The sequence below is a fragment of the Strix uralensis genome, chromosome 1 (genome assembly GCF_047716275.1).
Source record: "Strix uralensis isolate ZFMK-TIS-50842 chromosome 1, bStrUra1, whole genome shotgun sequence".
Classification (NCBI taxonomy): Eukaryota; Metazoa; Chordata; class Aves; order Strigiformes; family Strigidae; genus Strix; species Strix uralensis.
Genome location: NC_133972.1, coordinates 127,414,389 through 127,440,905, shown reverse-complemented (window position 1 = coordinate 127,440,905; position 26,517 = coordinate 127,414,389). Strand labels below are relative to the sequence as shown.

At 35.7% G+C, this 26,517-nt stretch overlaps 1 protein-coding gene across 1 annotated transcript in view; it reads left to right on the top strand.

Annotated features, from left to right (window-relative positions):
* Positions 1–26,517, top strand: part of CCDC178 (coiled-coil domain containing 178) — a 177,753-nt gene that overhangs the window by 40,018 nt on the left and 111,218 nt on the right. The window contains 5 exon segments of the mRNA XM_074859055.1: positions 3,643–3,705; positions 11,178–11,291; positions 12,546–12,550; positions 15,155–15,295; positions 18,766–18,925. Coding sequence (XP_074715156.1) covers positions 3,643–3,705; positions 11,178–11,291; positions 12,546–12,550; positions 15,155–15,295; positions 18,766–18,925 — 483 coding nt within the window.

The following is a 26,517-nucleotide window of genomic DNA, read 5'->3' as shown; positions in this document are numbered from 1 at the left end:
CTTTGTTTCTTTATTTTCTGCTGAGCATATACTCTCTTCATATAATGCCCTGGTTCTTATTTTCAAAGATATATTGGTCAGTCATTCCATATTTGCTTCCTATATGTCAGACATGACTTTATAGGGTTTTATCATATTCTTTCTCTTTTTCAAGCTGAACTCTCCTAATCTATTAACTTTAATGAATAGAAACTGTCCCATGTCCATCATCCAGTTCTGTTTTCCAATTCTATTATTAGGGGAAAGAGCATGGAGTATTCAATATGTAGACACAGCATGGGCATATATAGTGGTATAAAGATGACTTCTGTTTTGTTCTCTATTCCTTTTTTGGTAGTTCTTAACATTACATTTATTCTTCTAAATGCAGTGAAGCATTATATTCGTCACTATCATGTTCCTGTTTGATTACTAGCCAGCCCAGAGTCCAGCATTGAATAAGGACTTTGCCCTAATGTATAAACATACATTAACCTTCATTGAATTTTGTCCTCTGCAAATAAGAAGTCCAGCGGCTTTTACTAAATCATCTCATGAAATCCTTCATTTTCCATATTGTTTCTGAATACATTGGAAACCACAGGATCCAGTGTGGGTACTTGCAAGACCTCACTGTATCTGCCACTGTGAAAACTGGTGATTTTTTTCTATTGTAGGTCTTCTGTCTTTGAATACATTATATATTCATGTGAGGACTTTTATTCTTAACTCATGGGAAATTAATTAAGGAGTTATTCATATAATACTTTATCAAATACCATTTAGGAGTCCAAGTAGACTACATCACCCAGATACCTCTCCTCTACATACCTAAATCCTTCAGAAAACTGATTAATTTTGAGGCATTGCTTCCCAGTCATGCTGATTCTTCTCCTATGCATCAAATATTCCATGTGTCATCTAATTATTATTTTCAGAGTAATTCATATTATGAGTTTGCTTATTAGGACTTTAGAGGTTTTATTTGGATTTGGGCTTTTTTCCCCATCATATTCTGTTTTCTGAGTGCTTCATGGTAAGTCTGTGTCCTGGTTTTGACCAGGATGAAGTTAACTTTCATTGGAGTATTTCATACCATGTGATGTCATGCCCAGGGACATAGGTGGGTGGGCTCTCTTGGGCAGGTGCAGATTTTCGGTCCGGTCCGGGTGTGTGTTGCTGGAGAGGGGGGCAGGGGCGGTCGTTGCGCTCGGTAAGCCACTGCTACATTTTACCCATTTCTTTTTGGACTCACTATTGTTACTGTTGTTATCTTGTTATATTTAATAAATTCTTTCTTTTTATTCAACCTATGAATTCTCTTCTTTTTTTGTCCCTCCCCTATTTCACCGGGGAGGGGGGAGGTAAATGGCAGGCCATGTGGCGTCTGGCTGTCTTTAAGTGCTTCTGATCATCTGTTGGCCTTACATTGTCTCTAGCAGGCTTCCTATCAGATGTGTTTGGATAAGAACTTGCTTTATGTCCCTTGCAGGTTTTTCCAAAAACTCTTACTTAGCTTGCCTGATGGTATTTTTAGATTTAAATAGACAAAGTCCAGGATCTTTTCTGTTTTCCTTTTTTTTAGACATAATTTCAACTTTTTGTCTTGCTGCTAATAGCTTCCCTTCTGTTTAGTGGCGTTGATTTTCTTTCTGATATTTCCAAAGCATCTGTCAAAACTTGGCTTGCATGTGCTTTGAGCCTCCAATATGATATCTGTAATTAATCTCCCTCTGGCTTACAAGTATTTCACTCTTTTAGCTGTTCCTCATAAAGTTTTTAATAAACTCCTCTAATTTTTATAAAAATTCATTTTTTAATTTGACTACCATGTTACTTTTTGCATTTTGTTGTTCCTTCAGCTCTCTTGTCAAGTCATAGTTAGTGTTAACATCCCGGGCATGTAGTCAGTCAGAAATGTATCTCAAAACTATACCTTTATGGTTAGAGATGGAATTTCATTCTGTAGGCATTCTGGTTTACTTGTTGGCAGAACTTAATTTCTACATGAAGCCATTACTAGTGGTCCTGCCTTCAGAAATAAGATTTCTTTACAGCGCCACTAGATTGCTTCAGTGCCCTTGTTAATGCCTCCATTCCTACCACTTCGCAGAATGACTATTCTGTCGGCAGCTTTAAGTTAACATAGCCATATTTAGTCTTGATTACCACAAATTTGCAAAAGCATTGTGTTTGTAATAATTTGAAGCATACATATACACATGAAGATATACACAGGGAAGGTGACCAGTTGCAAGAGACATTTGCTAGGTAAAAATTAGTGGGAATGGAGTGCACAGAAGCTAAGATACCTCTGTACCTAATCAACAGCTGAATGGTTGTGAATTTTGAATATGATCATATAAATAAAGGTGCAATCTATAGTTGACTGCCTGGTCTCTGCTGATACTCTGTGAGAGCAACCACCCCCTGGTGTGTCTGAAAAAAGTGTCTGTCTGTAACCACCAGTTAAACTGTATCCTTGGGCTACTGAATAGAGTGAAATTATATTCATGCAATCACCAAGTGTTATCATTAGTCATTCAAAATGTTGCTGCATTTTGGAGAGTAGGCCAGATGCCACACTTTGTCTAATAGTCTCAGGATTTGGATTCAAACACACTATATGCATATGTGGACAAGGAGGTGTGAGGGGGGCGGAGGTCCATGGGCACAAGTTGTTGCTTGGAGTTACCCCTTGGAGCAAATGTATAAATTTTCATCTGGAAAAAAAAGACCTTTACTCATTGATTACAGGATGTATTTTCCACATGAACACTGATCTCCATCACTTCTATTTCCTTGAAGTTCCTAATAATTTGGGGGATTTGGGGTCTGAGAATACATGGGGATGTTTGGCACCAGTTTTTGTATTTTCTTATGTACATGGCATCTGGCAGACATTTCTTTATGCAGGAACCTCCCTGTCCAAGTGCTGATGGCATATGCAGTTCCAAAGTGCAGATATGGAGGTGAATAAAACATCTTGAATAGATATATTTCAATAATAGACTTGATGAGTCAATTTTTTACTTTGCTGTTGGGCATGCTGTGCCTAGTTTTTCTTAAACAATGAGTTTTCCATTTCCTAAATTTGCTTAAAAAAGAAACAGAAAGCCCTAATTAGGGTTTGACTTAGATTGTAATGAGGTATAGTTATGATGGTCTGCTAATCTGGCATACATTAGAGGTTTTCAAGGTGCAAACTATAATAATGTGCTGTATAACTGTTATCCTAGACATGAGTACGATAGTCATATAAGAAAGGGCTAAAAGATGTCCAGGTTTTTTACTAGAAATTACAAAAAAAGTCTCATCATATAAAATACAGAAGGCACTGAGATTTTAAAATTTTGAACATTTGATGCTCAATATTCATTTAGGTAAGCCAGCTCAGCTTCTTCATGTATTTAATTATTTTAAGCTACCAAAAATAAATTACACTAAATCTAGAAAATATTTTCTTATAGTATGGTCTATATTTATTTACCTCTTGTGCCTGAGACTCTGTTGGAATTTCTGTTTTTAATATAGTTTTATGATACTTGAGAAAAAATTTAAAAGCTATGCTCATCTTTACTGTGATGTTAGTGTTAAATTTTCATTGCTGTTGTCTATTAACTTGTTTTCTTATGTTGTATATGGCTTTTTTTTTCCCCTAAGAATTCAGAGTGGAATCTTAAAAAAGAAATTCAAGATCAGGAAGGAGTTTGTAAAGTGACTCAGGCAAATATGACAGTAACCATTTTACTTCAAATCTAAATTCTTCTACCTTCTTTTTACTTCCTACCACGAATTAACTTTGAGTACCTTGTGACCAACTCACATAGAAGGCTAATGGGTTTTGCTAAGTAATGATGCCTGCTGTTTAACAACTAGGAAAATTTAAATACTCATGAAAACATGAAACACTTTATTTGTATTCCAGTTATTCACAATAATTTCCAGTTTGCTTTAAAAGATAAAAAACTTTTAGTAATAATCTGTATATGCAGTGATATAATTTGAATATTTTTCTTCAGTTTCTGTAGAAACTGCAATCACACCCGCAGCATGCCTTATATTGCCACATGCATATGTAAAATAGGGTGGCCCTAACACCATTTATTTTCTCCTGATGTGAATTTCTAAATTTACACAACACATTTTGGTGTCCCATTTTTAATTGTCAACTGTAGCTCTTCAGGACTTCAGTGATGCTTTTCAACCATCCTCAGGCAAGTGCTGATATTTCTTCAGCTTCTCTCACTGAAATCCCATGTTTGTCATCACCAAAAGGGGTATTCCATCTGTATCCATCCTTTTGCGGATGGATTCCATCAGCTGTCTTCTGCAAGAGCATGGATAATAATCATATTCAAACTGTTGTAGTAACTACCAGGTCTTAAAGCCTCAAGCAAGACACTGAGTGGAATCTCCAGGACTATTTTCTGAAGAAGTCCTTAATGTCTCCATTCAGTGTCACCAGATAGGAGGCCTTAAAGTGGGGTTCTCAGAAGCAAGCTCTGGCTTCTGTCTGAGCAGCAACTTTCCAGACATCACTCCTTCATTCACTGTGATGCAAGAAAATCCATGTTTCCTTCAAAGTTTCAATCCAGTAACACAGAAACATTTATGATACAGAAGGCCTGGTATGGTAGGTTGACCCTGGCTGGATGCCAGGTGCCCACCAAAGCCGCTCTATCACTCCCCTCCTCAGCTGGACAGGGGAGAGAAAATATAACGAAAGGCTGCTGGGTTGAGATAAGGACAGGGAGAGATCATTCACCAATTACTATCATGGGCAAAACAGACTCAACTTTGGGAAATTAGTTTAATTTATTATCAATCAAATCAGAGTGGGGTAATGAGAAATAAAACCAAATCTTAAAACACCTTCCCCTCACCCTTCTCTTCTTCCCAGGCTTAAGTTTACTCCTCATTTTTCTACCTCCTCCGCTCCCAGCGGTGCAGGGGGACAGGGCATGGGGGTTGTGTTCAGTTCATCACATGTTGTCTCTGCCACTCCTTCCTCCTCATGGGGAGGACTCCTCACACTCTTCCCCTGCTCCAGCATGGGGTCCCTCCCACAGGGAGATAGTCCTCCATGAACTTCTCCAACGTGAGTCCTTCCCATAGGCTGCAGTTCTTCACAAACTGCTCCAGCGTGGGTCCTTTCTACAGGGTGCAGTCCTTCAGGAATAGACTGTTCCAGCATGGGTTCCCCACGGGTCCACAGGTCCTGCCAGGAGCCTGCTCCAGCACGGGCTTCCCACAGGGTCACAGCCTCCTTCGGGCACATCCACCTGCTCTGGTGTGGGGTCCTCCACGGGCTGCAGGTGGGTTCTGCTCCACTGTTAACCTCCCTGGGTGCAGGGGCACAGCCTGCCTCACCATGGTCTGCACCAGGGGCTGCAGGGGAATCTCTGCTCTGGCACCTGGAGCACCTTCTCCCCCTCTTTCTTCACTGACCTTGGTGTCTGCAGAGTTGTTCCTCTCATATTCTCACTCCTCTCTTTAGCTGCAGTTGCACAGGTTTGTTTTCCCCCTTCTTAAATATGTTGTCACAGAAGCACTACCACTGTTACTGATGGGTTTGGCCTTGGCCAGAGACAGGTCTGTCTTGGAGCTGGCTGGCATTGGCTCTGTTGGACATAGGGGAAGCTTCTAGTAGCTTCTCACAGAAGCCACCCCTTTAGTCCCCTGCTACCAAAACCTTGCCACTCAAACCCAATACACCTGGCAAAATCACCAGCTGCTGAACTGCCTGTTGGTACTGACCTTACTGTTAGTGGTGCCTGCCCACAAGATAAAGGCAAGTAATAGATTTCCAGCTGCTGTTGTTGGGCACATCCTGTGAGGAGACAGGATACAGTAATAATGCGCCAACCTTGAGACAACACTGGCTGAACCAGGTCCCTTGCAAGAAGTAAAAGTGTTGCCTTTTTCTTAGATAAAACTAGATACTAGATAAACAGTACAATTAATCACTTCCTTCTCATACAAATTCCCTCTAATAACTGGAGAAGATCTCCTGTGATGCATCATTAGCACACCAGTGTATAACCCATCCTGAGAGCCTTTTCACAGTTGGTGAGTGCCATTGAGACTCATCTCTTCCTTCCTATAAAGAAGACATGCAATACCTCTGGGAAAAATATCTCTACTATTAACACTCCCACTCTCACCATTATGAGATACAGGATTGTTTGGCTTCATTGCTCCTTCCTGCTCATCCTGAGATGCATACTCACGTGCTGGGAGTGTCCTGGTGTTAGATTCTGATCCAACATCACGTGGGATCGAAAGAACATATCCAAAACTGGAGGGAGGCATTGCAGACTTTAACTGCAAGTCCTTGACTCAGAAACCCCCTTTGGCTCCTCTTGCAATAGTCAGATAGAAGAGATTTACTCCGAGAGGTGTCAAAGGCTTTTTTTCTTTAGAATCAAATGTTGGATTTATTGTAATGACTGGAAGTCCTGAGATTTCTGTTCCTTTTTTAATTTTTTTGAGAGATAAGTGTGAACATTTTTTATTTGCTGCTGAACAGTAACAGTCTCCATTTTGCTTTTATTATAAAGCTTGTTCTCTTCCATCCTGTGACTTTGAACTGTGCAAGAACTCAGTAGCCAAATCTAGTATCTACATCTCCCATTTCTAGAAAGACAACCCCTAAGAGAGATCTTGCAGTTACTGTTTGTCCCAGACATTAGCAGAAAGTGTTGAATGTTCCTCTTCTAACCCAGGTAGAGCACAAGGTCTCCGTCACATGCATTTGTGGTTGATGCTTTTCTGCAGAGAAAGCTGAAGGGAACTGCCACAGCATGACAGGTTTGATTTTGTATTTCCAAACATCTTCCTCCCTTTTTCGTGTTCAGTACTGATCCTTTTCAATTATTCATTGAAATAAAAAAGCTCCTTTCTTTCTCTTGATCCTTGGCAAAGATCCTCAGTGGCATTTTTAGCCCACTTCTTTACTTTTACAGACAGAAATGAACACTTTCCTAATGGGAAGTAGATTTTGTGCTCAGAACTGCTTTTTTCATTGTAGTTCATGTTTTTTTCAGGATAAAGAGGTTCTTGAGATGCATCTTGTACTGCTTTTAAGGTTTTAAAGTTCTGTCTCAACTAAAACTATTTTTTCTATTTTTCTTCCAAAGCCTCATTTCTCTGGGATAGACAATCTTCATATCCTTGCTGTCAAGAGGTTTTTTCTTACTAACAGGACAAAACTTGATGATGATGTCAAAGGATGTTGAAAGTGCAAAATCTGTCATTAATTATTGACTGTTAAAGTGTATAGCAGTTTAGGCGAGACTCTGTTCTAAGATAGCCAAAGGGTATCTCCTAATGCCATCTGAGTATAAAGCAACAGAGATCCAGAAATGTTTGTTTTCTGGGAAGCTTGTCCATTCCACCTACCAACCATGTTGTCACCTGGTACATTATCCATAACTTTACCTAATATTGTGCCATTCTATAGGAATTCAGACATTATGCTGCATTTCCTACTTGAAACACTCCTAGTAAGGATAACTATGTTTGTAGACTATGACTTAGAACTAGAAAAAGGACTTATTTACCACCTAGTATAATACTTTGAGAAGAGCAAGTCACATGTATGGTGATTTCTTGCCCTCTTTCCCATAAACTTCTTGACTTATTTCACTCTGCTTCTACAGCTGAAAGGAATTCAAAATGTTGCCAGCTGTGTTCCACTTTAAATATATATAGACATATGTGTGTGTGTGTAAATGTATCTCTCTCAATATCATAACTGAGAGATATAATGAGAGATAACTCATTATTAAGTTATATGAGTTCAAGTGATGGTGAATTTTTAATATTAGAAACTTAAGTGTATGTAAGACCTGTACATTCTGAAGAACACAGGTGCTGGTACATAATATTTCTCTATTTTTCTTGTTCTTTATTTCTTTGGGTGGAGGGGAGAAGTCTGGAGTGGATGTATGCTGAATCTTCTATTTCCCAAACTTGAAGGGTGTTAATTTATTTTGCAAATATTTTGTTCCTTTTCATTCTGCAGAGTCTTCCTTCTTTGTTTTTTCTCTATTTTTTTTTTTTTTAATCTAGGAACATACCTATGGTGATTATGTTTCCCATCAGAAAACTTACTTACAAGCTGAAGAGAGCAACTAGTGTATAAGTCATGGGATGCTGGGGGCCTTCTTCACTTCCCTGTTTTATGGATGATACTGATAAAAATGTTTTTCCTTCCTCTCATGAAAGGTCTGGTTTGAATAATAAGAAAAAGAAACAGAAGATTTTTGTATTAAAAACAGATCCTCAACCTACTTTAATTGACTTAATTAAGTACACTCTTCTCTTCCAAACATTTCTTTTGCTTCTGGTAGAACATTCCTACTGTTATAGTATGACATGTTTTGGTTGGGCCCTCTATCATTGTGAAAGTATGGCCAAAGAGCCATTTTCCTCCAGTTGTCCAGTGATGAACTAGTAGCCTATTCCCCATATTTGCAGGGTATACTAGTGGTGTTAACCTTCCCTGATGTTAAAACCTTGGGAAATTTTTCAAAAAATAACCTTTTGTCCCAACCTGCTCAAAAGAGTAACAGGAATATTAACTAAACTTGTATGACTGAGAAACATTTCTTTCAAAATTAGACTTTCCTCTTTTAGATCTGGTGATCTTTTAGGTCTCCGAAAGCTTTGCTTATATGGAGTGCTACAACAGTGGTAATAGAGAACAGAGGGCCAAGTGGACAATATGTTATCTACATAAACTACTGTTTGAAAACAAGGTATTACAATGATGGATGCTTTTGAAAAATACCTGATAGTACATGGATCAGTTGACTAGTAGTCCTGCAAACTTGAGACCTTCACTAGGTAGACGATCATTTCCTTAAGTAATGCTGGTAGTTGTATGTCCCCTGCCACCTCAACAAGCATCTGTAGAAACAGACCTTATTGTTCTGAAATGATGTGGAAATATTAAAAATCAGAACCGTAGTTTAGTGCAAGATGTAATGACTGTACATTATATTGAAGCAAAACCCTCAAACAGAAGCATTCAGTCTTTCTTTTGCAGAACTGTTTGGAATGTAATTTATTCACAGATTTATTTTTTTTTTTTTTAAATAAGAGTATTTCCATACCTTTGCTTTATCCTTTTTGTATGTCTTTTTTTTGAGCAGGTGCTTATTCCTTTTCTTCTTTTGGGAAAGGGCTCTGAAAATGACTGGAAACATGGGAAAAATTTCAATTGTTTTCAGCCTTCTGTCATGAGTGAAACAGTTTGGCTTTCACACTGGTAATTGTACAAATCAGCAACACTGAAATGGGGGCTGTCCTATCATTACAGTTAAATTAAGCTTTGCGTACTATTCGAAGCCTTTTTTCTGTATTCCACCATGAAATATGTGCAAATCCTTGCAAACAAGTCCTTCCAAATGTAAGCTGCCCCACATTGTATGAATAGGTGGGCATGCATTGTTCATTGTAATAAGCAGTTTTACAATCTCGGGGAGGTATTTGAAGCTTCCCTTTTTTTGACAAGGGAAATAGTGTCTTAGGGACCAGAATTGAACATACAGTAATCAGTGTGAAAGAAGTAATTATTTCTTAAGTGTCTGAAAGAGGAGGGCATTTTCACTGGACCTTACTGCCCAAAAAGAAAAAGAAAAATGTCTTCATTTTTGTTTCCAAATCAATAGGAATCAAGCCTAGCTATTCATGGTTTACATCCAGAATTAAGGCAAGGAGTTTTCAATAAGCCATATACTTGTTATGGAACATTCTCACAATCAGGCATGATCAACATCTTTTGAGCCTATTCAGTTTAGAACAGGATTTTTAATTTTTGCTCAAAGCCCAGATAAAAAGGTGCCTCAGTGAGAATTTTTGTGTTGGAGAATCAGTCTGTAGATTCATAGTTCTATTATCCAACTACTAGTAAATAGCTTGTCATGAGAGATTGTCTTCTCCAGTTTTTTAGTGTTACTGTATTTGAAGGGCTCTTGACATAGTCTGTATGTAGCAATACTTCACCATTTTTGGAGGAGAAATGGAGGATGTTGAATAGTTTGAGTTCAGTTAATGGATTATGTGATGATAGTTTATTTTTGGTGCAGGTTTAATAAGTCAAACTGAAAAATTAAAAAAAAAAAAAAAAAAAAAAGATTCCTCTAATAGCTAATAGTATTTTCAAAACAACGCATTAATGGCAGTGACTAATGTTGTTAGCCCTTCCCCGACTAAAACTAAGTAGAAACAATGTGACAAAGATCACATCATTAGTTTCCTGGAAACCTAGAGAGGTGTGGTATAAGTTATACATCATGGTCTATAGCTGTGTATTTGCTTCTGTTTTAAGAGCTTGGAAACAGAGTTTGCACAAGCAGATTTGTATGTGAATGATATGCAAAAGATATTGGTAATTTCAAGGAAGAACTTTCTCATTGATCAAAGGTTTAAATTACTGTTTCAGAACAGAAATATTAATACCTATTTTAATAGTCTTTGTTATATAGTCTAAATGGAATTTTAAACTTTTAATAACTATTACACAAGTTATATAAGCATATTTAGTAATGTAATATTTTACTTATTACATGTATTAATAATAATTTCTGTTATTTAATATTTGGTGCTCACAGTGGTGATGCAAATGAAATTAATACAATAGATAAGAAATGTTTTTCTTGAGGTGCTAATTAATAACAGAGTGGATTAATGAAAAATATAAAAATTATATATCCCAATATTCTATTTTCTTTCTCCTTCCTCCTCTTTTTAGGTGTCCTTAGCTGTATTTTTCATGAGTTAGTGATAATATGTAATTAACATTTATTTTGCCCTTTATGCAAATTCCATGCAAGATATTCCAAATATATACTTTGATTTCAGAACTTCATTTGTAACTTCCTTGGCAGAAAGAAAGTAAAGAAGCATGGGGAGCAGAGTATGCTGCTTTTTTTTTTTTTTTTTGCAGTAAGATGATAAACACTATATGAAATAGAAGAGATATTTTGTATTTTAAATGTGCATTTTTTCATTCAAAGCATAGAGCATATAAACCTACATGACAAAAAAATGGGTATGGAAAGGAAAACAAAAATAAGCTTAAGAATTGTAACTGTTAAAGTATAATGACTAATATATTTTCTGCTTTCTACAGAAGGTAGGACAATAGCTTGAATACTAACACATCTGTTTATGCATGAACTCTCCAGAAGCTCTCCTGTTTCGATCAGAGATTACAAGAGGTAGATAAACAGCAGAAGCGAACTGAAGAACAGCTGGAACAAAAAAGAAGTATTATGCAAGAACAATTAAATGATATACAGGTGAATAATTTAATGCTTGTATGGCTTTTCTGAAGTATGTTTAATCCCAAAGGTTAGGCTGTCATTTCTACGCAGTTGCCTTGGAACTATATACATACATACAGTGTATGTACTATTTTCTATCTCTTGCTTGAACTAACCTATGAGGTCCATAGCCTTGAGACAGCGTAAAGTACAAAGCAGAATTGATATTGGGGTCATTGAGAAGTCCTTTGCTTTCTTCATTTGCTACACTGGCTCAGATTGCTTGAGGGGCTTTAGAAATTCAATGGAGAAAATCAATAAAGGACGAAAAAGATTCTAGTATAATAGGAAGTGCCTGCTGATTGCATGTTTGCTCAGCAGATGGCATCTTTTTGTAAATGATGGCTTATATCTGCTGTATCAGTTACTAAACTGTATAATCCACCAAAGGGAATTATTGAATTTCATTATTGAAAACTGTGCTTTATATAAACATGGTTATAAGCATTAGAAGAAACAAGCATTTTCTTTCTAAGATTCTGTTTGTTATTATTTCACTTGCATATTGTGTAAACTTAAGTTAGATATTACAGCATCAAAGATGAGTCATACAGATTTAAAAAAAAAAGGGAAGCTTTCATGTTGTTCAGGGTAGCTTTCATGAATCCAGTAATTTCTATTGAAAAACTCTGAAACTTCCTATATATGACAGAATCTTAAATTAAACATTGGGAAATTCATTTATTCACACAGGTTTCTAAATTTGACAGGGAAGACAGAGTTTATACATCTCTTTCTGTTAAAGATTGTGCTCTACCAGACTGCAGGTTTACCAATAGATCTTAGAACATGTGGAAATGACTGATGAGTCAGCATACAGATAATCAGTAATTCTACAATGTTCTTCTGTGCATGTATTTCCTATACTTTTTTATTATTATTTTTAATGCTGCCTTTCCTAGTAACTGTAAATAGCAGTATCCATTAGTTGAGCAATATTTGAGTTGGTGTTCTGGAGGAGTATTAGAGGAGTGTTCTGGGTAAGTGGAATAAAACAATGTACAAAACCAATTTTATGAGATCTGTAGAGCTCTGAACTGGTAACAATACTTGGATATCTTAAATGTTGTGTTCTTAGAGCCTGATACAGTTCCTCAATCATAGCAATCGAAGCTTTGTAAAAGGAGGGCTTTGTAAAAGTGGCTGTCTTATTTTTAACAAGAACTCATATTTCTAGCTGTGCAGGCTCACACTATATGATTCTGTTAATTATATTGTATGATTTTTAAGGAAAAGTTATGTAAAGTTATATTCAGAGATTGTAGTGCTCTCCCATGATTAAGACATTGCCTTGTTTTAAAGCTTGTCCAGTGTGGAGCTTAAATGATGTTATGGAAGAAACGGCTATGACTCCATAGTATTCTTAGTACAGGAGTAGTATAGAGTCTCCAACTTCGAACTGATCAAGCAGTTCACCCAATCCTTCATAGTTTACCTGTGTTAGGACAAGATGAATCACATCCTGGAGGCTTCTGCACCTCACTTGAATTTGAAGTGGCTTAGTTTGGTCTGCCGACATTTAAATGTCTAAATGCTAGATACCTAGATAAGAGCATATGAATTCTACCCCATAATACACCAGTAGTCTTGGTCAGCAACTAAGAAGAATGAAAAATACTGTTCATGTATTGGACAGCTGAATGACCAAGTGCCAAGGGACTCATTTGACTTAGGCAGGATACTGGACTGTTATCCACTACAGCAGGCCATAAGGAGCGGATATTCAGTATATCGATATTTGGATCACACAATGTAGAATATCTCACTATTTTTGTTTGTTTGTTCTAAAACCTGATTGCAAATTCCCTCTCTTCTATAATAGGTACCAGATTGCACTGACTCAATGGCTAGTATTCCATATGCTTGGAAGCCAACATTTTCAGGTTTTATCTGTCTTGGTTAAAAAGTCCTGAAGAAAGTGCAGGAAGCAAAAGAGACAAAATTCTTACCGATTGGCATTTTTGTTCTAACACAGCTCATATGTGAACCTGACTCTTTGGCAAAAAACATGTCATGGCTTCTTTGTGTACATATTTATATCTGGCCCTGATATCTTAATCATCTCGGATTTCATTATTTGTAAAGTTTGAGGCCAGGACATCCTGTATATCATGGGCTATTTCTCCAAGTTCTCCTGTACTGAGCCTAAAACTAGTAATTTGAGACTCTCTGTGGGCAGTTCAGCTGCATAGGGATTTGCGTTAATTACTGTATCTTCATTTTCTTTCTAATGATTCTGTGTTTCTGTAAGAAACCTGAAATTTCCATCTAATCCTATACGGATATATATTATACTTTTACAAAGTTCAGACGCCTTAAAAATGTCATGTTCTTGCGGTACTTTGCACACCTTCATATCTGTGCTAACATCTGTTACAAAAGCTTTGATTCCTCATTTTTTCACAGCTACCTTTTAGGTATACCTCTAAGAAGCACTTCTTTCATAAGGAAAAATATCATTAGACTATGCATCAGGCTACTGCTTCAGAAAAAAGGGGCGGTATCTAAAGAAGAAATTTTAAAAATACTGATCTTTATTTAAATACCATGATTCATTCTTTGCCTACTGAATTGTGAGGTCTTGAAATTTGATATTTATGCATGTGTGCACTTATATCATATGTGTATATGTGTATATGTGTATACATAAGGATAATCAAAAGGTATTTTCCTCCCTCTTAATTTAACCCATTTACATAGCTGCTTACAGCCCATTAGTATGGCTTACAAAATCTAATGCAGCAAGACCACTTTAGAAGTATCATCCAAATAGAAGACTCCCACCTGTTTATTACTATTGAACTGCTACAGATGTTTACCTTGTTCATTGTGGGGAAGCTGCATCTTTGTTTACTAGATACTGTTGTTCTTGAAAGTAGAGTTTGCTTGTGTCATGAATCTTTACATTTTTTGGATCCTGTGACTGTCAGTCACTTTTGGTATGAAAAAGACACTGCAATTTAATCTTTCTTCCGTAGAACAGAAAGTTTAGTGAAAACACATTTTAATTTAAAGGTTTTCAGCAGCTTAACGTCAATATCTCTTTGAGTAGTGTAGTTGTAGCTGAGGAAAGTAGGCAGGAGCTCAGGAATCATTCTCTGTGCTTTAATCCTTCACTGTCTGGAGTACAGGACAACTATGTTATGAAAAACTTGACATCTAAAAGAGGATAACTCCCAATTTAGGCAACCAAATTAAAAATGCCAGTTTTCAGAGATAATGAGTAAGCCATATACCCCTGGAAAAATGGCAACTAAAAATACCGACCTAAAAGTCATTTTTAGATATCTGTCTAGAACAGTATTATATTTTGTAAGTATTTGGATGATCTAGCAATAAAAGCTGCCAGTTAAGATGCTGACTCTGCATACACTGAAATAAATAGGCCCAGACTTAGATCATATGTGAAACTTGTTACTTTTCACTATCATTAATAAAGCTTTTGCTGTGCAAGCCAGTGCTTATTTGCAAAACTTTTATGTATGAGAGCAAAAATAAAAGAGGATACGTACTTTATGAAGACTGTGGCCTACAAACATGCATACATCTGTATACAAAATAGGCAACTGCAAATATACAAGTGCCATAATAAAATTTGTGGATATATATAGAAGAATTGTGCAACAAGTTGGAGAACTATAACTGGATGTGCAAAGTCATGCTCTTACAGAACTGCTGTTCTTCCATTTGCACTAAGTGCTTCAACTTCCACTTCTGAAAGTTCTTTTTCTTTGAGTGTACAATTTCATGAATTGTTGCCCATAATTATGTGCTTAAAATAGTATTTGGAAATCTAGCCCTGCCTAATTTGCATGCTATGTATCTGTTTTAATTCTCAGGAAAATATTTGTTTCCAGTCAAATTGCTGAAAACTCTCACACTATGGAAAATTTTAAAAATGAACTTAAAAAATTAAATGAATTATGGAACACAAAGCAAATACAGATGGAAAATACAGAAAAATCTTTCACTGATTTGCGGTAAGACCTACCTATTAGATGAATTTTAAAAGATAATTTATTACTTTTACTAAAGTAATTTAGTAATTTTACTTTATTGCTATTACTAAAGGTAGCTTTATTATTTTACAGTATTATTTCTAGGAAATATAATGCATTTTTTATCAATAATTTGAGAGTATTTTTGTCTGATCACTGCTTGTAGTTTTAAAGCAACTGTAGGAGTTATTAATGATAAATTGTCTACCTAACAAATTGAATTTCAGGCATCAGAATTACTTTTGGAAATCTAGTAATATTCATGGTCAGTTGCATCCTTAATTAATGGAGGTTTCCACGCATTCTGTGTTTTCTCCAGTTTAAGTGTGGACCTACACTTACTGTGACTTATGAGTCCTGAAAATAGTCTCAGAGGGCTCTATCCAACTGATAATGCAGGCTGCCTTCTAGGCCACGCAAGCCTTGGAGGGCTGTATATGCTGATTGCACAGCAGGCTTACTCTTCAAGGATAAAGGTGAACCTGCTGTGCAATGTCAAAGAGAAAACAGCTTGGATTGTTGAATTGTACAGGATGTCTAAATAGTGAAAAAGTGATCCTTGCATCATTTCTGTGATCTCATTCACTTATGTACTGTCAGTGTTGAAAGATCTCTGAGAGGTTATTCCATAAAATTCTTGACTGAGGAAAAAAATATTTTTTTCCAATGTAAAAGTGTTAGCTGAATATGTAGGACTGGATATGTTTTTTTCCAACTCTTGATTCAAACAGAATGATTCAGAGGGACCCAATGTGCAGTGGAACTTAGTGAACTTCAAGAACACAAGGCATCTTTTGATGACTGAAAGTCTGTTCTTGTTTTCCACAGCTCTTTAGCCAGTAGTCAGTAGTTTCATATCAGTGACATGTTGTATTCAGACTCAGAGAAGAAAGGGATAATATCAACACAAAGTGGCACCGAAAGTTCATTCCAGCAATTAATTGTTTCTATATAGCTAAGAAGTCCATCTGTTTCAAAGAGGAACTTTCTTGCAAATTGTCCAACTTCTAGATCTAAAATAGATAGTAATGAAAACTTTGCATTTTTCTTGAGAACATGCTTTTAGAGATCCCATCTAATAGAAAGAACTGTAAAGTCAAAAGAAGTCCAAACCCCCACCCCCGCAACCCGACTTCCAAATTATGGATCCCAACGGCTAGTATTTCTTTTTGTCATTCTCTGAACACAGAAGGTACAGCACATGGGAATTTCTTTATCATGTGACTTGCTGAAAACAGGCAGCATGCTCATGCCTTCTGGTTGTCAGAGCATTCAGCTTCTCTGTGCTTGAGGTTCAGAGGAGAAGAGTTGGGTTGTTGGTGTTTTTTCATTGCTTGCTGCTTCTCATTAGTGAAGATTAATGGTGACAATATTCAGAAAAAAAGTTTCTTTCAGGCTAATCTACCTTCTTCTGTTAATGTTTCCAATAATCTGACATATCACTTGGCATTTCATCAATCTATTTTAAGAAAGACTGCTCTAGCCATTTCCTGTTATATTTTGCATTATGCGTATAGTTCACTACCAAATATAGTCATCTATATTTGATATATTTGAAAGGGTCTTCCTTCTTTTTCTAAGAGTGCTGATACCTGCCTGACTTGATAAAAAAGCTGAGAATAAAGGATTAACTGATTTTACATTTATTCTTGGCTATTATTTCCATTTTTTTTGGCATGTCATGGGGCTAATTCTAGAGTCCCTACTTCTGCTTTCAGTCTTCACTGTTGTCCTTTTATAGGTACTTCCTAGCATTTTTCTCTGAATAACACCTCCTTGACTTATTATTGCTTGCCATTAATGCAATGAAAAGACTAAATAATAGCTACTAGAGTGAAATAGAAACATTGACATGATGTTAACAAAATAAAAGAAATTTGAAATAAATACTTTTTCCACAATAAAATTGACTACAAAACTGAAGTCTACTGCAAAACTTAGCCTAACTTGTTAACCAAGGGAAAATTATATGCCGCAGATATCCCATCTAGAAACAATCTTATGCCAATGACTTTTGAAAAATTGTTTTCACACTCTTGGAAGACAAAAATCATATCTTCATATCTGAAGTTAAGAATGAACATGAAATATATTCACTCAGTTTTTTTTATCCCAGTGGAGTTTGGTGCTAATTAAATTAGAAGAATGATGAACAAATACTGTGAACTTAAGGTTAGTGTGAGCAGCATCCTTGCTTGTATTTGAGCCCACACAATTTATATGCATCAGTTCACATATGGTGTGCCTACCACCAGCAAGAAGGAAATAAGGGCAGGAAGGAAGTTAAGGGGGTGTACTGGAGATTAGGAAGGCTGGAAGGGTGTTTCAGTGAAAAGGAACTCTAGGTAATTTCTGATGGATCCCTTAGCCTCTTTAGAGAGGTTTTTGTAGACACTGATTCAGAGGAGGCCTTAAGGCCTTAAATGCTTTATTTTCTGCAAAGAGCTTGTTCTGCAGAGAGTCTCAGAAGAGACCATGAGGAGGATCTTGTGACCCCAGAATTTAGAACTAAATTCCAAAACTCCTAAATACATCTGTTCTGTCATGTATTAACTAATCAATAAGGATAACAGCTTATTATTGGTCCCAGCTGTTCCTAGCTTGACAGCATAAATGGCTCCTGAGTGGTCAGCATAATCTTTACATGACAGATTTTTCCCTTTATCAGACTGTTTCATTTGTTTTAAAATTTAAAAATATTTTATTTTAGTGTTGAAATAACATTGAGTTTACACAACAAAACCTTAAAGTTAGAAAAAATAAACTTTTATCTTCAATTTCCTTTTTTGTGTGCACATTGTGATACAGCCTTTATGATGCAGCCAACTGTTACATTATCTACAAGGCTCTAGTTTAGGTTATCTGTAGAAAATCAGTTAGAAATACTTTTTTTTTCTTTTTTTAAAATATGCTTCTGTCTAAAAGTAACAGAAATACAGACCCTGAGAGGATAGAATGTTATTACAAAGTGAAAACCTCTGAAAATTGCTTAACTTTACATATATCATATGGACAGAGACAGAAACAAAATATTAGACAAATAGTGTAAAGCACCCACTTCCAGTCCCAATAAATAATGTTACCCAATGTGGCACTGGTCATGGGCTCATTCTGTGTCTCAGAATATAATTTTTTGATACTTTATGTGTGGGAGTGAACCAGTCCATTCTTTAGAAAGTTGTTTTAAAAATGCAAGCTGTTTTTTAAAATTGTGAATGTATCTCAATAGACTCGTTGGATATGGACTGATAGGCAGAGTGTCTTTAAGTGGTCTAAACATTCTTGATAAGCTCCATCATATAGCTCTTTGGTTTTTTAAAGGGTATCATTATTTGCAAGAAGACACTATTTTATCTATTATAAAATTGAACATTAAACATGTAAGTAAAGACTAAAAAACAGTATAGCAGAATAACTTGATTACTTCATTGAATTTTTTTTTTATTTCAAAGGAAAAATTTAAGTGGTGTGATGTTTAAGCAGCAAAGTGTTCAGATGGTATTTAGTCATCTCCAAGATGAGCTAGCAGAATATGAGAAAAGGTTGAAACAGGAAGAAAAATCATATGGAGAATTACTACAGAATAGAAAGAAAAACCTGAAAGATTCGGAAGTGAGTATTATCAGAGCTGGTCTTCTTTATGTGAGAAGCGAAACAATTATTTGGTTAGTTCTGGCTCTTTTTAGGTCTAAAAAGGATACCAGTTTTATCAAAAGTTTGAAATAAGTAGTATCTTCTTGTCCATATGCAAGTATTTCCAATTAAATAAATTGCTATTTTTCTGTAGTAGACTTCTTTATTTCTGTGAATAAAGAAGTAATTCTAGGAAAATTATAAAATTGTTCATTTGCTTTGGCACTTTTAATTTTTCATTAATGCTTAGGGCTGTTGTATACTTTCTCTTCCGTTTTCTTTTGCTTTGATTTGTGGATGCCTCTGAAAAAGAAAAGACAGGGCATCACTTCTGCTACCTTGAAAATCTTTTTCTCCTTTTCACCAAGTGCTCAGTAACAAATACATCTCAGATAATTTTGACTAAGATCAGCATCAATAAGTTTCCATTCCTTTTTAATCACTGAAGTACAAGGATAGTGCTCAGTGCATACAATCTTCTTGATAGTGCAGCAGTCAAATTTCAGTCTTTTGGATAAAGCTGTTTCTGAACTATTAGGAGATACTCCTTAACAAGACCATCATCATCTGGATCTTAGATGCTGTGGTTGATTCCAGGTAGATGGGAGCTAGAGTCTGTGTAGATGTAGCTGAGGTATCAGAGCTAACTGCAATAGAAATATAAAATACACAGTGGTAATAACCACAAAATCTTCAGAGAAATCAGATGCGAGTACAATTCTCTAAGTTCTGTTCTGTATTATTTTCATATTTAAACTTTTTTTCCTAAGAAAATGGATAATTGCCTAATTCCTCATGTATATTTTTCTTTGTATTTACATGAAAATGATAACATTAAAAAGTTTCTCCTTTGGGGAGACATTCCCAGATTAAGATATTTGCAATTGTAGCTGTATTAAAAATAGTTAAAATACTTACTTTTGATCTTGTGTTCTTTACTTTTATGCCCATCATATACTTTTCTCATCTTAGAATAGTTTAGAATAGTTTAGATTACTTTATCTAAAGTAAGCTACTCAATTACTTTAGTATTCTCTTTGGTATTCACTTTTACTTCCTATTTCCAATGTGTTAATGTTTTTGTTTTCACAAAATCTGTACTGATCAGGGTATGTAAGAAAGGGAAATAGCATCAATAAGAACATGGTTTTTAAAAAACAGAGATTGCTACTTTATTACTTTTTACAAGGTACTAGTCCTTTCAAAATACCATATTTGTCTCCTTGTGTTAAATTAATTCTGAGGTCAGAAATACTTGTTGTCAACTGTGTTGACTTGCTCATCATCACCTTAACTTCAAAAATAACTGTAAGGTTAATTTCGTGAGGTACCTTTTTTATCTCCTCCAGGACACCAAGATTTGTTTTTCCTAATGTGTCCTGTTTCATCCTGTCTCATCTCTTCTCCCATCTCCTTTACACATTGAGTTATGGGTATTGCCTGAAGTACAGAGTTCTTAACAGTATTTCGTTATTAAATTAATGTTTGAGTTATGAGATTATGCCAAGCTTTTGGTGGTTAAATGTAAGTAGTAATATGCTGCATGCTTGAGAGCCTGTTTTAGTTTTTACTGGAACACACTGCTGGTCTCTGTGATGACAACTCTCCTCCATCTAGGTCTACAGCTGGAATGGAGGTATGCACTGTCACCCTTTGAATATTTACTTTGTTATTGGCTAGTCATTTTTATGTCATTCTTCATTGTTTTTCTGGAAAATACAGAAAAAAGCATTTATTCATGTTTATAAAGTCCCAAACCCCACTGATCCATTTGAAAATTTTTTAAAATATTAAGAAGTGAAAAATAGAATATGTCCTAAATGTTTATGTTACATCAGAAAGGTCTCTCTTTCTCTGCTTCCTCACATCAAGTTCGTTTAATCTTTCTTTCTGACTAGTCAGGAAAGACTAAACTGGTGGTAGTAACACCAGCAAAGCCAAATATCCCTTCAGTACCTTATGGACAATCAAAAAATTTCAGCAGGATATTCAGTTTGTTACCCATCAGAAATGGGCAGAAGGCCTAGTACCAGGGAGTGGAGAAAGTTTTTGGGGGCACTGGAACTAGGATTTACAGGCAGGCTCTTTGAGGAAGCTATCTGTGATTTACGGAAGTTGCACCATAGCTTTTAGGATGACCAGTGTGGTTATCTGGAAAAGATCACTTGGACAGCTTTCAGAAATTTTTCTTGACAGTAAAAAGTCAAATTGTCAAGCTTTCTTTGGTATTGGATAGTAAAGATAAATTTTCTCCTTTAATCGGAGTTGAATGAAAAAGCATTTCAATTCTGATTTTTGAATTGAACAATGTCTGTAAAAGTCCTGACTTCAGGTAATGTGGTATCATGATTGTGAGGCTTTGTCACCCAGGGTCTGGAGATGAAAGCTGGTTTACTGAAGTAGTAATGGAGCATATGTGTTAGACCAGTTTTCACAGTCTGCTTCTCTGAGTCTGAAGCTGGGGTCTTACCCATTCAATCCCTAACTGATATATAAATCAGTAGGAATAGACTAAGCATATCTTTAAGGTAAGAGATGAGTGGCTGAAAAAGTAGTCCTCACAGGATTAACTCCCCATGGGGAGAAAATTATAAAAAAAGCAATGCCCTAGCTTCTGGAGTAAAGGAAGTAGTTCAAGAGGTTCTGATCTAGGGTTTCTAGAAATTCTAGTGAGATATTATACTGAATGAGAACTGCCTGTCTTGATATTGAAAAAAACAGAATACTTTGTTCCAAGTGTTATGAAGTACAAAAACTAGAAGGGGAAGTTTCCTATATAGGCTCTGAATATATATGGTAATGTCACACATATTCATAGCTAAGGTGAAAACAAAACCTCAAGCAACTCAACATAAGTTGTATCTTTTAGTTTAGGAGAAGTGCTGTTAGATGCTTTGGTTGATTCAGGGCCAGATTTAAGCAGGAAAACAAACTCTTGACTCTGAAAATAGAAAGTTAATTCATTGTTCAAGCTACTTAAGGAGAAATGCAGATGTACATGTCAACACAAAAAGTTAGAGGTGCACAGCTAGCAGTATAGTTTGGAGGTTAGAATTACCAAGCATCCTCATTATCTCATTTTTAAGATGGACAGGTATGAGCTGTTACATCTTATGCAGAAGAGAATGATGCAGTAATAAATGGAAAGACCAGTGAGATTGAAAATCCCAGCCTGAGATCTATGAAAAGGTCCAATAAAATGTCCTTTTTGTGGTGACTTGTAGATTTTGTAAGGCTAAGTAAAAGCCAGTAAGTGAGAACAAGAGGAAGGAAAAACTTTTTGCCAAGAAAAAAACGTTTGAATGTCTTGACAGAAAGGGGATAGAGAGTGACATCTTTATTCAAGTAAGAGGTCCTTCTTTCCTGGAGGCTAGATGGGACTGTTAAATCTGTAAAGGAGATTAAACAATCTCTTATCAAGAGATAAACTGGCTAGAAACTAGGTGAGAAATGTGGTGAGAAAACTAGCGACACTTGTCAGCATCATGAAGGCAAATAGAGTTGAAGAATGGTCCTGATATGGGAGAATCTGCATAAGAAACTAGTGGCTTCAGCACAGATCCAGACAGAGGAAGAAATTTTGTGGGGCTACTCTTGTGGTGTACTGAGGGATAGAAACTATCTATTAATGATCAGGACTGATCAGGATGCAAAGCTGAACAATCTGTGTGCCTGGTTCTTGCAGGAACACACATCATGTAATTTGGCTGGAGAGCCGAGTCACTGATTTGCAGACCTTCTGATTCTGTCTTCTCACAGGAGAAAGGCTGCCAAGTGATAAGACTGTGACACATGAATGTAACAAATGTCACAGCTAAATACAAGGTGTGACTTTTGTTTTACTAACATGTATGCTACTGAATGTGGGGAAATTTACATGTATAATGGTGAAGTTATACCTTGTAGTCATATTTTATCACTGTGATATTTGTAACTACTCTCATAGCATCTCATTACCTTATGTTCTACAGAGACAGTACAGTCCCCAAACTATCATATTGCCATTTGGCTCAGTGCTGATATGTGCTGTATTAAACACACAGATAAGAATTCTTGACATAACAATTCATAATGAGTGTTGGATCACGTTCAGAATGATTATGTTGTGCCTTGTTTTCTTAACCTCAAAACAAGCCTGCTTGCTCTTATTTTCTGCTGCTAATGTGATTATTGTACTTTCAATTAAAGTAACTGTAAAAACGATTACTGTGGTTTTTGAAGTTTGAGCAAGACATTTTGAATGACCAAAGCTTTCTTGAAATGTGAAAATTTGTCCTCATTAGTATTTTCTATTGCACATATGATAATATATTTCTGAAGTGCAGGTATATAAATCTTTAAATTCAGACATCTGTATATAGACTTGTGCTTTTGATAAATACATTAAATGCTGTTTCCCAAAGCATTAACAGATATACTGATACTTTGACTTTCTTTTTGCTTTGAAATAGTAGCAATATCATGACTGCCTAATTTTATTATGATTAACATTAGTCTTCTGCTAAAAGACCCTTACCTCCCAATGATGTTTCTAGATTTTCTATGAATTTATTTTACTGTTGCATGATACTGGAAAAGAATATAGTAATAAATCAATACTTCTTTAGCATCGTACCTTAAAATTGCACCAAGGTCAACAATGTTTCATCTAAAACTGAATGAGAATTTCTCAGATATATAAAAGAGCATTTGGAAATTCCTTTAATGGAATAACAATATTGTCTCCTTATCACAATGCAGAAAGTTTAAAAGAGGGAGAATATACTTAAAAAAAAATTAGTTTAAATTTTATAGATACTAAAATAAGTTTTGAATTAGTTATTATTAAAAAATATTTAGTCTGCAAATGATTGATCAGAATGTTTTTACCTTAACTTAAATGCTTTTCATTTTAAAATAAATCAGCATGTACCTATGAGTACATTCTTTTTTACAGAAAAGCATTTTCCATCTGGGGAATGATATATCAGAAAATCCATGTCCAGTTCTAACAACTAGTCATGATATGTTGTTTCATCAGATATTGAGAGTATTACTAATTAAATAATCTACAAAATGGCATATTTCAGAAGGGATTGTTATAGAAATATGATAATATACTGCTGGAAGCTGAATTAAGAAATAAGACAAAACAAAGTGAGATTCAGGAGGGCTGTTTATCATCATGGTATTAGGTAAAATCCACTGGGTGTCTTTTATCATTTATTATTCATCTGTTTAGGTTATCTTTCTTCTAGTCATTCTTTTCAGTCTTGCTGCGCTAATACCTTCAGAGCAGTTTCCATCTCTTACTTTCACAAAATACTGTTAATCAATATTAATGTTACTGAAAAGCTTTGTTACAGCATATCCATGTAAACACAAGAGTTACATTTGAAGATATATGACAAAAGAGGATTTTTTTAAAAGCTAGAGATCCGTTGCTCCCTTTAGGCTATTTCGTGTGTGTGCGGGGTAAGGATAACAAATAGTCTGGCTATAAAATTGTCTTTAATTAGTTGACTCAGTGGCTTCCAACAGTGTGCTACACTGGTATGTGGGACTCCCATGTTACAAGATAGACTTGAATCTTACTCCATGCTCCTGGGTAGTATTAGCGTATCAACTTACATGCTGTCCTGTGGGAAGTGCTGGCAATATTACCCAAATAACCATCCCACTGATTTTATTGGCTCATAGGGAAGTCATATACCTTCCCTTCTGAGGAATATGCATAGCTAGAGGTTGGGTGCCATGACAGTAATAATACTCTGAGTGAAAATCAAAGGGATGTAAAAGTGGAAGGTTAATAGAAATTTTAAAGGATAGCTTTATTTTTCTTCATTGAAAAACAAACCATATGCATAATAATTAAAAGCAAATTAACCCTCGCTGTATTTTAAACAGCATCAATGAGAACTATTGTAATGGTCTAAAATTAATTTTTTTTAAATTGAAACATTTATTAATTATTCTTTCTACAAACACAAAGGCTCTTTCTAAGATCGCAAACCAGTTTTGTTGATAATTTCTTCATTCATACTATTTCAAAAATACTTTGATTTTTGCCAAGGGTGCTGTTCTAATTTGGAAGAAATTATTTTCTGCATTTTCTATTATACATGCGTGAATTAAAAAAAAGTTTCCCACATTTTTTTTTTACATTATCTAAAATCTAGTGCAAGTCTGAAACATGCATATCGAAAAATCCTAATTAATGCCTGAAAGTGCAATTGCATGGAATATTAGGAGGATGTGTGTAGGCTTGGGGCCTGAAGAATTAAGTGAGAAATTTCAGACATGGGGCTTTACATTTTGCTAAGATACAGTTTCCAGTCCTAGAATGCTTTTCACGTCTTTTCTTATGTATTCTTTTTCCCCCTAATGACACACATTTCAAAATATGGTAATAGGTGCTAGATGGTATTTGGTTTCTAATGTCTTAAGTGTCTGTGCTACTTTATTTTCTTAAGATGAAGTAAACATTTGTAAATATATGGCCATAAGTTCATAAAACTACTTTTTAAATTTTCAGTTGAAGTAACTGAAAAAACAGTACACAACATTAAGTATACAAACTCTTATCAGTTAAAAAATGTTGGACTGGTTTTGTTGTCCTGCAATCTAGATGTCTCTGCTGATAAAATACAGTATCTGTTGTTAAGCAACCCACAAGGCATGCCATGTCTCCGATGCAGTGAAAGCAAATGTTGAGATTTTTATATTTAGGTATGGTTCGTTTTTGTGCTTCAATTTAACTGGTGCCTTAGAACTAGTGCTGTGGTAGTTAAGCCTCCATCCAGTTTGAGGGCAAGATACTGGTCTTTTGAATACTTTTTGTGCTCAACAATTACATATGCGATTTTTTCCTCGTGCTTGCATGAAGAAGGATCAGCATGTACTCTTAGAGGACTTTTGGAACACAGTCTTTCTTTCTGGGCTTAGTTAATTCTAAGGACATTCAGGTGACTGGTTTGTGCTGATAGAATGTGTCAATGCAAGGAAGCCATGAGATAGTCTTTAATGTTACACGAATGTAGTAATTTATGGCAAATATAAAATTCTCGTTTGTTATATGAAATCTGATGTATGCCCTTCATGATGTGTATGTATAGTGCAGTATTGAGAAGGTAACATTTATTACTTAACATGATGGAGCTAGGCTGTGAGACTTCTTTGCCAACTCCTGTTTCTTTTTCTAGCTCTACAGTTAAAATAATGAATTTTCTCCTGATTTGGAGCTTAAGATTTTGGTGTAACTAGAGTTACTTTAGTGTAGGGGCCTGGGCTGCATTAGAAGGAAGCTAATGCAGACAGGACTGTGCAAGGACAAGATAAAGTCAGCAAACAAAGGGATAGTTATGGTCAGCAAAAGAAGGAATGACTATGGTCAGCAAAAGCACACAAGTCTGAATAAAATAAGGTACAATGTAGAGAAGTTTGTAAGTTTCAGGTTGTAGGTACGCAAATACAACTAACCAATACAAGTGCTTGTAGAGGCGCCTGAACAGCGCGTGTAGATAGTATGCAGCCTATTGGAGTACAGATGTGCGCGTATACAGAACTTAGTGTACTATAAATGTAACCAGGAT